Source organism: Cervus elaphus, chromosome 32 (assembly GCF_910594005.1).
Source record: "Cervus elaphus chromosome 32, mCerEla1.1, whole genome shotgun sequence".
Taxonomy (NCBI): Eukaryota; Metazoa; Chordata; class Mammalia; order Artiodactyla; family Cervidae; genus Cervus; species Cervus elaphus.
The window spans coordinates 36,790,841-36,803,531 of record NC_057846.1 but is presented as its reverse complement, the minus strand read 5'-3'; the positions used below and the strand labels follow the sequence as shown (position 1 = coordinate 36,803,531).

General features: G+C 41.7%; 1 protein-coding gene across 2 annotated transcripts; it reads right to left on the bottom strand.

Moving 5' to 3' along the window:
- Positions 1-3,564: 3,564 nt before the first annotated feature.
- Positions 3,565-5,088, bottom strand: LOC122688052 (3-keto-steroid reductase/17-beta-hydroxysteroid dehydrogenase 7-like). 2 transcript variants are annotated; one of them, XM_043893863.1, is made up of 2 exons: positions 4,227-5,088; positions 3,565-4,127 (listed from the first exon to the last, which is right to left on the bottom strand). In XM_043893863.1, exons 1-2 carry the CDS (start codon positions 5,028-5,030, stop codon positions 4,026-4,028), a joined length of 906 nt encoding a protein of 301 aa, XP_043749798.1. In that variant the 5' UTR covers positions 5,031-5,088; the 3' UTR covers positions 3,565-4,025. The 2 variants fall into 2 exon arrangements, with proteins under 2 accessions (XP_043749798.1, XP_043749797.1); XM_043893862.1 differs by having other exon boundaries at positions 3,565-5,088.
- Positions 5,089-12,691: the final 7,603 nt, after the last annotated feature.

Sequence of the window (12,691 nt, the reverse complement as noted above, 5' to 3'; positions counted from 1 at the left end):
ACCTAGGACAGGAAAAGAATTTTTAGAAAAGACACCAAAAGCATGACCCACATAAGAAAAAAAAAAATTGATGTTGGACTTTTTCAAAATTTAAAAACTTTAATGCCATGATAGGCCCTGTTAAGGGGAGGGAAAGGCAAGTTATTTGATGAAAATATTCAAAAGTCACATATTTGACAAAGATCTTATATCTAGGATATACAGTAAAAAAAAATTCAATTAGAAAATAGACATAACACTTGTATATAAATCTTCATAGCAGCTGTATTTGCAACACTCCCAGACTGCAAACAACCCAAATAACCATCAAAAGGTGAATTGATAAACCCTGTTACATCCATGCAATGGAACACTTTTCCACAATAAAAAGGAATGAAATACTGACACATGAGACAGCATGGATAAATCTCCAAATAATTATGCTGAGTGAAAGAAGCCAGACAAAAAAAGAGAACATACTGCATCATTCCATTTATGTATCTATAATGACAGAAAGCAGATCAGTGATCTGCTTTGGGAATAAAAGTAGGGCAGATGAAACAAATACAAAAGGCAATGAAGAAACTTTAAGGGTTGATGGAAACATGCATTATACTGATTGTGACGATGGTTTTATGAAAGTATACATATGTCAAAACTTACTAAGTTATACACAAAAATGTATGGCTTATTTTATGTCAATTTTGCCCCACAAAAGCTGTCAATAGAAAAACATGTTACTTTGGGACTTTCCTGGCTATCCAATAGTTAGTATTTTAGGCTTCCAATGCAGGGGTTGCGAGTTCAATCCCTGGTCGGGGAACTAAGATCCCACATGCTGCATGAAGCAGCAAAAACAAACAAATAACAACAACAACAAAAAGTGTCACTTTATCTCTACTTAATATTGTTATGATGTCATGTCTGCATATGGACGTCTAACTGATGACTTCAACTGTTGGAACTGAACTGCTAATATCCCTTCTCCTCAAGTATGTCCCAATCAGAGTTATCCTATTTTAATGACTAGCAACCTGAATCTTCAAATTGTTGACCAAATCCTCATTTTCTCCTGTCTTTCCCTTACAGAAAATCCATATCGAGTCCATCAGCAAATCTGTTCATTCCATCTTCAAAAATACCCCAATTCTGCCCACTTACACCACACCCACTGATGTCACCCTGGTCAAAGCCAGCATCGTTGTAGCCATCACTACCTAGCTGGTGTCCTTGCCTCTGCCCTTGCCCTCCTATGCTTTGCTTTGATTGCTGAAGTGAACTTAAAAAAAAAAAACCTGAAATTTTTTTAAAAAAACTTTTTTCGCTACGCTGGGTCTTCATTGCTGCACGTGGGCCTTCTCTAGTTATGGTGAGCAGGGGCTACTCTCTAGTTGCCATGCATGTGCTTCTCATCGCCGTGGCTTCTTGTCACAGAGCGTGGCCTCAGTAGTTGTGGCTCATGGGCTTAGTCATGTGTAATCTTCCCAGACCAGGAATTGAACCTGTGTGCCCTGCATTGGCAGGCAGATTCTAAATCACCATACCACCAGAGAAGTCCCTGAACTTCTTGTAATATGTCATATTTTTACATTCCTCCTCTCAAAATACCTTCCCTAGATTTCTATATCTTACCGAGATTGGAAAACCAAAGTCTTTAAAATGTCCTACAAGTTTCTACATAATCTGCACCCCCACCCTTTGCATTCCTCTCTGGACTCACCTCTTTTTACTTTTCCCCGACTCATTCTACTCAGTCACATGGGTCTTCTTGCTGTTTATCAAGTAAACCAGGCATGTTTACATCTCAAGATCTTTGCACTGGCAACTTCCTCTGCCTGGAATTTACTCTCCCTTAAATACCCACGTGGTGCCAAGTAGTCAAGCAATAGCTAAACTGCAAGAGAGAGGATCAGTAAGGAGACAAGCCCAAATGGGTTTAGACAGTCTGTTACTCATAGAGCAGCAGACGGCACACACATGATCCTGGCATTGGTTCTGTTGCTCATCCAAGTCCCACGAAACAGGAACAGCCTCTGGTGGAAGTAGCGCATACGTCTTTGTGTCACAGTTGAGGACCATTCAGTTACGGAGATGCCTAGTCTTACATGGGGACTGCTATGAAGTCAGTTCGGCCTCCCCTCCAGAAAGAGCTGTTATCTTAGTACCCTGGAATGGAAGCAAATCTTTTCTGGGGGATGGAGGCAACTTTATTATCCTAGAAATTCTTCAGGGAAGGGGTAGCATCCATATTTATTACATGCATCAAGAAATGAATCTACCCAACTTAAAGGGAAAGGCTTTCCTGAGCTCCCAAGCCTGTTTACTACTCAAAAATCCTTTGAAAACATAGTCCAAGATGTGTGGGAACATCATGCAGAAATTTCTTCCATGTTGGAGCCAACATGTCTCCTCATTTTTCCCTCTTTGAGTCTTTTACCAAATACCATCTTCTTTGAAAGATCTCCCTCATGTATTTACTCATGTAATACCCCTTTCTTGCTTCATCCCCCTGAGTTAATTCACTCCAGACCACTTAACCCGTTCAAAACAAAAAGTTGACCCTTCAACAACATGGATTTGAAATACAGGAGTCCACTGATAATGTGGAGTTTTGCCATAAATACATTGGGAAAAAATTTGGAGGTTTGCAACAATTGAAAAAATCCACAGATGAACCACATAGCCTAAAAATATCAAGAGAATTGTGAGCAAGTTAGGTATATCATGAATGCATAAAACATATGTAGACATACAGATAATATACAAAATAAGGGTTAATCAACTGTATGTTATCAGTAAGGCTTCTAGGCAACAGCAGATTTTTTTTTTCTCAAAAAATGCTCTTTATTCATTCACATATATTACCACATTTAATTCTCACTTCATATCCATGAACAGAGAACACAGAAAGATAATTATTCCACTTCACAGACAGAAAGCTTGAGATCCACAAAAATGTACTTCTTCCCAATTAAGTGAGTAAACACAGGAGTGAAAACCAGCTCTATGCTTTCAGCTCTCTAACTTCACCCTTCTTTCTCAAAGAGAACGGAGAGTGGTCAGCTCTCATTTTCATTTATGTTTAAAGTTATTAAAAATATCTTTAGCAACAAACTTAGAGAAAGAATAACCAAAATTCCACACTTTAAAACATACAGACATTATATTTACATGTAATTTTTCATATTAACTCATTCAAAATATTACTCTAACATCCCAGATGTTGGTTGAAACACCTAGGAATTTTAGCATTTTGTCTTGACATCATGCAAACTAGTCCTAACCACTTTCGACCACTACTGATACTGAGACATTCCACCAGTAATTATTCAATTGAAAAATCTGAGTAAATTCACTGAAACAATTTGAGTAAATGATTTTTGGTGCAGGATTACATTCACTAAAATATGTCATGGAAACAAGTTGGTCAGTAATAAATTTGTAAACTGTGGTGAAGGTCAGGCCCACTATTAACATGGACTATCTCAATATCAATAAAAGATACTTTTAAAATAAAGAGAAAATAATTCAGGTGGCCCAAATACATACACTTTTGTTACTATGATGATTAATAACATGGGCATCTGTATCAGGATTTTTAAATGTGGCATGTGGAGGAAGAAATAAGGTACAAAACCAGGGAAAACTACTTGTGAAGAACAAGGCTAAGATTGCTACTCAGAGAATGAGTAGTAGGTCCTCCTTCTGGGGCAGGTGAAAGGAGAATCAGTATGTGTCTGTGTCATAATTACTCAAGTCAACACCTCGTCCCATGAAGCAGAGCTTGTGCTCTTGCTGGCTGAACAAACGGATACTCAGTTGGGTGCCTCTAGCACGACTTTGATGTGACATCATTCATAGAGACTGATAAAATATCAGATATTCTTTTCTCACATGCACACACACACATAATCACAGAGGTGATTCTGTGATGAAGAGACCATCAGAAATCAGTGTTTACCACAAATGCACATGATCCAGCTCAGGAGAAACTCACGCACTCCAGAATCCCCAAAAGGCACAGAATGTTTCAGAGAGCATCATTTTCAGTTCTGGTTATTGGTTTCCTGAATGGTGACCCTAATCTGCTTTTCAAGTTTCAGTAACTTTTGGTAAAATTTTTCAGCAGTGTCTTCATCTAGGTCCATCTTTTTGGACGTCACATAATTGCTTCCAAAGCCAGTGGTGGCACTCAGATATTTCACCAGAGGATTGAGAGACTCAGGCTTTTGGTGGAAAAGCCAGACCAGTGCTTCTGTTCCATTCTGAGGTGTCAGCGTGAAAGCATTTGCAAAAAAGCGTAACAGCCATATGATTGGCATGATTAACATCCACACAAAGGGAGGAAGGATTCCATACGTCAGACTGGTCAGCATCGTCCCTGGGCACACGACACTGGAATACAGACCCTGCTGGTTGAAGTTCCTGTTCAAAGCCACACTCAGAAGGTCAATGGCATATTTGGAAGAGCTGTAGGGCTCCTGGCCTTTGCTGTGCTGGACATCCTCAAGGCTGAAATTAGATTTCTTTGCATTGCGAGATGATGTCCAGATGAGCTGAGATGGACTCTCACTGTGACATAGGAGAGATTCTAGTTCCTGAATCAGGATAAAGTGGCCAAAGACATTGGTTTCAAACACCTCCTGGAGCCCATCAGGAGTAAGCTTGTCATTCTGTGTCAGCAGTCCTTCAGCTGTGGAGAACATATGAATCACGTTTCTTGAAAAGAGACCACGAAAAAGTGCTTTGATATTTAGCTGTGGATTAGGCATGATCCCAGCATTTAGATATACATAGTCTAATCTCTGAAACCTTTGCTTGAGCTCCTTGGTGGCCTGGAACACCGACGGCAGGCTGCTGACATCCACCTGCACGATGGAGACCTCAGCAGCGGGGTGGGAGGCCAGCAGAGAGGTGCGGACAGCTTCTGTTTTGCTCACGTTCCTGCACGCCAAGCACAGGTGAAGCGCATCATCTTCTTCCAGCAACCGCCTGCAGAGGGCTAGGCCTACGCCACTGCTTGCCCCGGTGATCAAAACCACTTTCCGCATGGTTGCGCACCCTGTGACCACGCGCCCCAAAGCAGGCACCCAGTAAGGACTCTCACCGGTACTTCAACAGCAGATTTTATGAGTTAAATTTTTAGGGATTCAAAAGTTATTACATGGATTTTAACTGCACAGGGGGTCAGTGCCCCTAGCCACTGTGTTCTTCATGGGTCAACTATATTCAGATTTATGGCTTGCCTTCTTCCACTTGGAGAATGTGTGGTCTGTGAGGGCAAGGAAACTTTTTTGTTTGATTCACTGCTATACCCAGCATCTACAATTGTTGACTATTTACCTAACAAATTATTTTCAACTCTGACTCAGACACTATAAAGTGTTAAGTACATTATGTTACTTTTCCCTGCAATGTTTTGCAGGGATTTCCAGCCTTCTGAAGAAAGAGATACACAAATAAAACAACAGGTTTTAAGGGGAAAAGTCATAAGGTTACCAGTATCTGGAGGCCCAATATCCCTTAAAGGGCCGACTGCAGGAAAAATAATTGACTGACAGCAGCCAGCCATTGCATCTTTAGCTTTACTGTCATAGTGGTCCACGCGTCCCTTGGGCTGCTCCTCCCCAGTCACTGAGGACAATAATGGACTAGAAGTGGGCAGTGCCTGCCCAGTGTGGGGTTCGTTTGATGGGTAAGTTTGGTTCAGAGACTCCCCACTAGCCTGGGCAAGATGTCCACAGATCTCCACTACAGTATGAGACTTTCTGCCCACTCCTCTCTCCCCTCCCCATTTTCACAGGTGTCACACCTGCATCGTGGTTGGGGGCGATGCTTAACTCCTCCACATCCTTTATCCATCACAGACTTTTCCCAGAAGAAAACACATGTACCTCTAATCCCATTTTCATATCTGCTTCTTGGAAGACCCAAACTAACCCACAAAGACACAATAGGTCTGTCCTTGGTGGGAAAGCATCAGTTTCCTCACACGACTGTTCTAAATGCAAGCTTATCACATAAGTACAGAAGTCAGAATTGCAAAAGTCCAGGACAGAATTATTTTCATGAGAAAGATAGCCACTAACTAGAGCTCAAGCCTTCTTTTATAGGGGGGACTAGTTCCAAACAGAGTATTCTTGCTTACTGAGTTCATCTAAGGAGGCAACGTGTTGGCTTTGCTTTGTTTTGTTTCAGTCTGTGGGATGTGATGTGATTATCCCTTATCAAATAGGGCAAGGCATCAGTTTCACTTCCTCAGAAGCAAAGGGTATGGATAAAAAGCTCATTGTTCTGCAAATCTGCACCTTGCTCCCAACTTGTTTGTTTGCTCCATACTACAGTCTCAGGTAAACCCACTGAACACATCTAGCCACAAATATCATCTGGAAAATCCTGGATGTTAGAGATGGCAGATCAAAGAAACCTTCCTGGTCTCTGCTTCTGCAACTTGAAAGTGAAAGTGAAGTCGCTCAGTTGTGTCCGACTCTTCGCGACCCCACGGACTGACTATAGCCCACCAGGCTCCTCCATCCATGGGGTTTTCCAGGCAGGAATACTGGAGTGGGCTGCCCTTTCCTTCTCCAGGAGATCTTCCCAACCCAGGGATTGAACCCAGGTCTCCCGCATTGTAGGCAGACGCTTTACCGTCTAAGCCACCAGGGAAGTCCTAGGAGGCAATAGTAAATTAATCATCTAATACGATCATGGCCTGACCATTTTGTTCAGCATCCCAAAGGGTAAAACTAGGAAATATTTTTAAGGTAAATTGTGGCAGTGGTGATTTTTATATTGTAGCCTCCTAAAATGTGTACATGTAGAAATGGGACGTTGGGGGAAGGGGAGTCAGGGGTGGAAGAGGGGAGGAGGGAGATCCAAGAGGGAGGGGATATATGTATACATAGAGCTGATTCACTTCATTAAACAGCAGAAACCAACGAACCAAAGAAACTGTGTATGTTCGTGCTAAGTCGCTTCAGTCGTATTTGACTCTTTGCCACCCTATGAACTGTAGCCTGCCAGGCTCCTCTGTTCATGGGATTTTCCAGGTAAGAACACTGTAATGGGTTACCATGCCCACCTCCAGGGTATTTTCCCAACCCAGGGATTGAATCTGCATCTCTTATGTCTCCTTCACTGGCAGACAGGTTCTTTACCACTAGCACCACCTGGAAAGCCCATAAAGCAACTATACTCCAATTTTTTAAAAACCCATGTATTTCTCAGTATGGGTTCCTCTCTGATTCCTAGGGATGCTGATGTCTACAGAAAACCAAGCAGAAAAGCCCTGAATTCAGTCGTCAAATGCACTGACCCTTCACCAGTAGACACTGACATTGCATTAGGCGCAAACTAGCACTCAAGCCGCATTTTCTCATGAACACCCTCCCAGGGCTCAGCACGAAGCCTTCACTACCATTGTACCCAAGCCTTTGTTTGAACGAGGCTCTCGTTTTCCCTCATTCAGTCTGCAGAACACTGTCGGAGTGGATCCTGCCGTGAGCAAGACAGGGATCCCAAGAGAGGCCATGTTGGGTTCTATATGTTTAACGTTTCATCCTTCGTGTCAACCCGAGATGTTTCTAAAACATTTCCAATCCCCTGGCTTCACAGAAAACAAATAGCTCTGCACAGTTCCTGTCTTCCTTCGTCCCTCGTAAGTAATAGCCTCGGAGGAGGATGACCGCAGAGACAAAGCCTGAATGCTGAAGAGGGAGGTTTGGCCAACTTCAGCTCCACCTCAGAGAGTCATCTTACCACTGGGCCATGAGACTTTCCCAGTGGGATGGGAATGGTGTCACTGCAAGTCGAGATCCTGACTCTGGCGTCGGAAACGCTCAGGGCTTAGTGGGCTTCCAGGGTGGCTCAGTGGTAAAGAATCCGCCTGCCAATGCAAGAGGCACTAACTCAAGTCCTGGGTCAGGAAGATCCCCTGGAGAAGGGAATGGCACAGTCTCCAGTATTCTTGCCTGGGAAATCCCATGGACAGAGGAGCCTGGCGGGCTACAGTCCCTGAGGTCACAAAAGAGTCAGACATGACTTGATGACTAAAACAGCAATAACAGGGCTTTGGGTCCTAACCCAAACTCAGTGAAAAGTTTCCTGTATGATTTAAAAGAGCTGAGATGCTGATCTCTCCAGACCTTAGTGTCTTTATCTGTTATGAAGCATGATGATGGGGTGGTTAAATATGGGGCTTTTCAAACCAAACTGATTACTTTTGAATTTGAGTTTTGCACTTAGTAACCATGTAACCTTGAACAAATCACCTTGCTTCCGTGTTAGGCAGCTTATACGTGTTTATGCTGCACAACAAACACCCCTCCAAAAAAAAAACCTCAGGGGCTTGCCACAGTGAAGATCTGTTTCTCACCCAAGTCACATTGTGAGTGTGGATCAGCTGTGGTCCTGAGGCTCTGCGGCTCTGTCCTATGCATCTTCCTTATTGACAGATATAGGCATTATAACAGATTATAAGAAAGCAGGGTGGCATGGCTATAGACTATGGAGGACAATATGGAGAGTCCTTTAAAAATTAAAAATAGAACCACCATATGATCCAGCAATCCCACTCCTGGGCATATATCTAGAGAAAATAATAATCTGAAGCAATACATGCACTCCAAAGTTCATTGTAGCTCTATTCACAACAGTCAAGAAGCAACCTAAATGTCCATCAACGGAGGAATGGATAAAGAAGTTGTGGTACATATATATATAACAGAATATTACCCAGCCATTCAAAAGATGGAATGATGCCATTTGCAGGAACATGGGTGAACCTAAAAACTATCATGCTAAGTAGTTAAGTCAGAGAAAGACAAATATCATATGATATCACTCATATGTGAAATCTAATTTAAAAATGATACAAATGAGCAGAAACATACTTTTAGATATTGAAAACAAACTTATGGATACCAAAGGGGAAATGTAGCAGGAGGAAGAATAAATCATGGGTTTGGGATGAACACACACACACACTCCTATATATAAGATAGATCACCAACAAGAACCTACTGTATGGAACAAGGAACTTTACTCAATGTTCTGTGATAACTTATATGAGAAAAGAATCTGAAAAAGAATGAATGAATATATGTATATGTGTAACTGAATCACTTGGCTATACACACGAAACTAATGCAACATTGTAAATCAACTATGCTCCAATAAAATAAAATAAAACAAAATAAAGCAATGACCAGCCATGGGATGGCTTCAGGAAGCAAATGATTGAAATAAGCCTACTGTCTCTTCCACTGACATTTCATTGGCCTAAGTGATGATATCATCTCCATGTGCAAAGAAGTCTATCTCAGCTGTAGGAAGCATGAGAAAGTCAAGCAGCAAAGAGCAGGGATCCACGATCCTCTTACATGGAAGGGGGTATAAATTGTACAAAATATAATCTACCTTCTTTATTCATATGTGGTATAAAACTGATAGTAATAATGCTTACCTTATAAAACTGTTAGAAAGATTAAATAAGCTTTCATACAAAAGAAAAACATTTCAAATGGTACTTAGAGGAAACTCCCATTAAATGTTAGTTATTATGGTCCATCCGAGAGCAATAATATAACTCTTTTTCTACCTTACAGAGATGTTTGAGGATCCTGTTATTAGTGTTTTTTATAGATACTATGCAAGAGGAGATAAGGTATATTAAATATCATACAAAAGTCAGAAGTTGTATTACATCAATTGGAGGCAATAATATAGACTTGTACCCTCCACTCATCTCCCTGTGGGTGTTCAGTGAGGAGACTTCGGAAAGTATTATTAACAGCACAATATCTCTTGGCGACATCATCATCACCAATAGCAGAATATATCATTCACAGAGCCTCTATTATGCATGAAGGATTATACTTAGCACAGAAAAGAAAAGATGAAAACGATCTAGCTCTCTGTATGCCTATAGCCCAGTCAGAAAGACTTTCCTTATTTATGTGCCTTAACTAAGCACTGCAGATAAGAGCCACCTGGAAGGTGATACAGGCCACAGATGCTACAGAAGGTCTGAGGGGAAATGACCCTGAGGGCCGCATGTTGGGACAGACTCTTCAAAAAGCAAGACACGCGAACTAGCCCTTTAAGAAAAGTAGGATTCGGATAACCAGAAAAGGAAAGGAAAAGGAGAAAAGCAAAATAAGAGGTAAAGACAGCTTCCCCTTTTTCAAGAAAAATTTTATGTAAAGGATGTTGCCAGTTGGGACTTCCCTGGCAGTCCAGTGGTTAAAACTCCACACTTCCAAAGCAACAGGTGAGAGTTCAATCCCTGGTCGGGGAACAATATCTGACATGCCACACAGCCAAAAAAAAAAAAAGATATTATCAGTTGAAATAGTAGGGGAAAAGAGAGAAACCTAGCAAAATAAGATGCCTGGACTCCCAGTACTGGATGGGACTTTCCTCTGAACCTGTGATCTCTTTGGATATTTCATCCAAAATATGTCATCTTCTGCTCATGTACTTGATTTCTTTCTCTCAAAACCCTATCTTTCTTCCTCGATCTGTCTTTTTATAAGGTTATGTAACATGTGAAATACATTTTAATGTAGTTGCTTTAATAATATTATCACTTATCAGCATCTATTATGTCTTTTATAGACACAATAATCTTCATACCACTCAATGAATTATTTAATATAATCCCCAAAGTTACCCACCAAGGGGCCAAGCCTATACTCAGACCCAAAAATATTTTTTTTTAATTTATTTTATATATTGGTTTATTTGGCTGTACTGGGTCTTAGTTGTGGCATGCAGGACCTTTTCCTTTGGGCATTTGAACTCTTAGTTGTGGCATGTAGAATCTTAGTTCCCGGGCTGGAGATTGAACCCAGGCTTCCTGTCTTGAGAGCACAGAGTCTCAGCCACTGGATCACCAGGGCTGTTCCAGAACCAGTCATTTTGCCCTGGAATTGGTGCTCTTTTCCATAACAGTATGCTCTTTTCCTTTAAAAGTATGTGTGTGTGCACACATATGAGCACACATGCATGTAAACACACCAGCATGCGCCAGACATGTGTACGTGGCTCTTGATATTCGCCGGCTTTGCTGTGGGCACAGGGCCACAGGGAAATGCCTTTCAACCAAATCAGCTGGTCACATGAATCTCCCCACTTAGCAAATGCTGGTGCCTTGAACCTTACTTCTTAACTCCATTGGTTAATTACAAGGGGCTTGCTGGCTCTGAAGAATATGGGCAACGGTAAGTGCCATTTCCTTGTTAGTTTATTTGAATGCCACTGGCGACTGTGCATCACGGTCACATTTTGGAGGATCATGAACCTTCGTGATCTCCACCAGGGCAATGGTTGGCAGGCAGCCTGCCTGGAAGGTGTTAGGAATCGTTAAGCCTCCTGTGTCTCAACAGAGACAACCGTGAATCCCTCAATCATACCTGGGTCAGTGGTTCAGTCTCTCTAATGAGAGCAATTTAGCAACAGCCTGGTGATTCTTGCTGTCACACGGCTGCCCCAAGCTCATACCTGGCCCTTCAATATGAACTCAAGATCAGGTGGGAAAAGACCTGAAAGCCATTTTTGATATGATTCTTTTATTCCCCATCTCCCTGGCCAAGTTCTCAGTGCACATGGGTGTATGTGCACACACACACAAATACACATACACACACACACAGTCACACTCACACAGTCTTCTGTAGATTTCTTCACTGTACCAAGACCTCATAAAGTCATTAAGAGCATGACTCTGTATTCTCCAGATCTTGTCATACAGAGCCTGACTTCTAACTGGAACCGCATGAAAATCTGTGAAGGGAAAAAGCAAAGAGATTTAAAAAAAAAAAAAAAAACTTACCCAGGCTATAGAATTTGAGAAAAAATTTTAAAACCCAGTGCATGAGCTAGTTGAGAAGGAAATGGCAACCCACTCCAGTATTCTTGCCTAGAGAATTCCATGAACAGAGGAGCCTGGTGGGCTGCTGTCCATGGGGTCACACAGAATCAGACATGACTGAAGTGACTTAGCAGCAGCAGCAGCAGAAGCATGAGCTAGAGAGAGAATTTTTATGTCATTTCAGATTCCTCTGCTCAGGCAATTTTCTCTCCCTCTTCCTTAGACCACTGCAAACCTACCCGTTCATTTTCACTTGGATTATCATAAAAGCAGAGCCTGATGCAAGGATGTCTGAATAGGTAGTTTAGCTGGTAGGTAAACCAAAAGAGGTAGAGTGAGAATCTGAAGACAGTGAAAACAGAAAAGGAGGTAAAGCTATTGTCAGCATGATGTATCAAGGTCACACCTGTGGGCAACCGAACTTGATTTTGCTGGGTGTTCTGAGAAACATACAATTGTCAGAAGCATCAGCTAGAAACACAGTGGAGCGCCATTGTCCCATTGGTTAGGGATTGTCCCAAAGGATGTTAATTCAGAAGGCAAGTCCAGGTTTTCAGATATACCAGAAAAATTGAGTGCGCTCATTCTAGCATCTGTTGACGGTAGCAGAAAAGTCCTAGGGCAGAAAGTAAGAAATCCACAGTGCCGCTGATGCTTAATTAGGTCATATGAGACATAAATTTAACAAAGATGTCTATCAAAGAAGTCAAGCATAGTTTAGCCTTTGAACAACTTGGCTCCGCTTACACCCTATGTAAATTCTTGCCATCATACAGCCTTCATGATGGTACTAAGCTCCATCTTCACAAAAGACTCGGTATGAAATGGTTAGTGAAACAA

Coding starts and splice junctions, on each gene's coding strand:
- LOC122688052 (XM_043893862.1), bottom strand. CDS start 5,030: ATGCGGAAAGTGGTTTTGATCACCGGGGCAAGCAGTGGCGTAGGCCTA.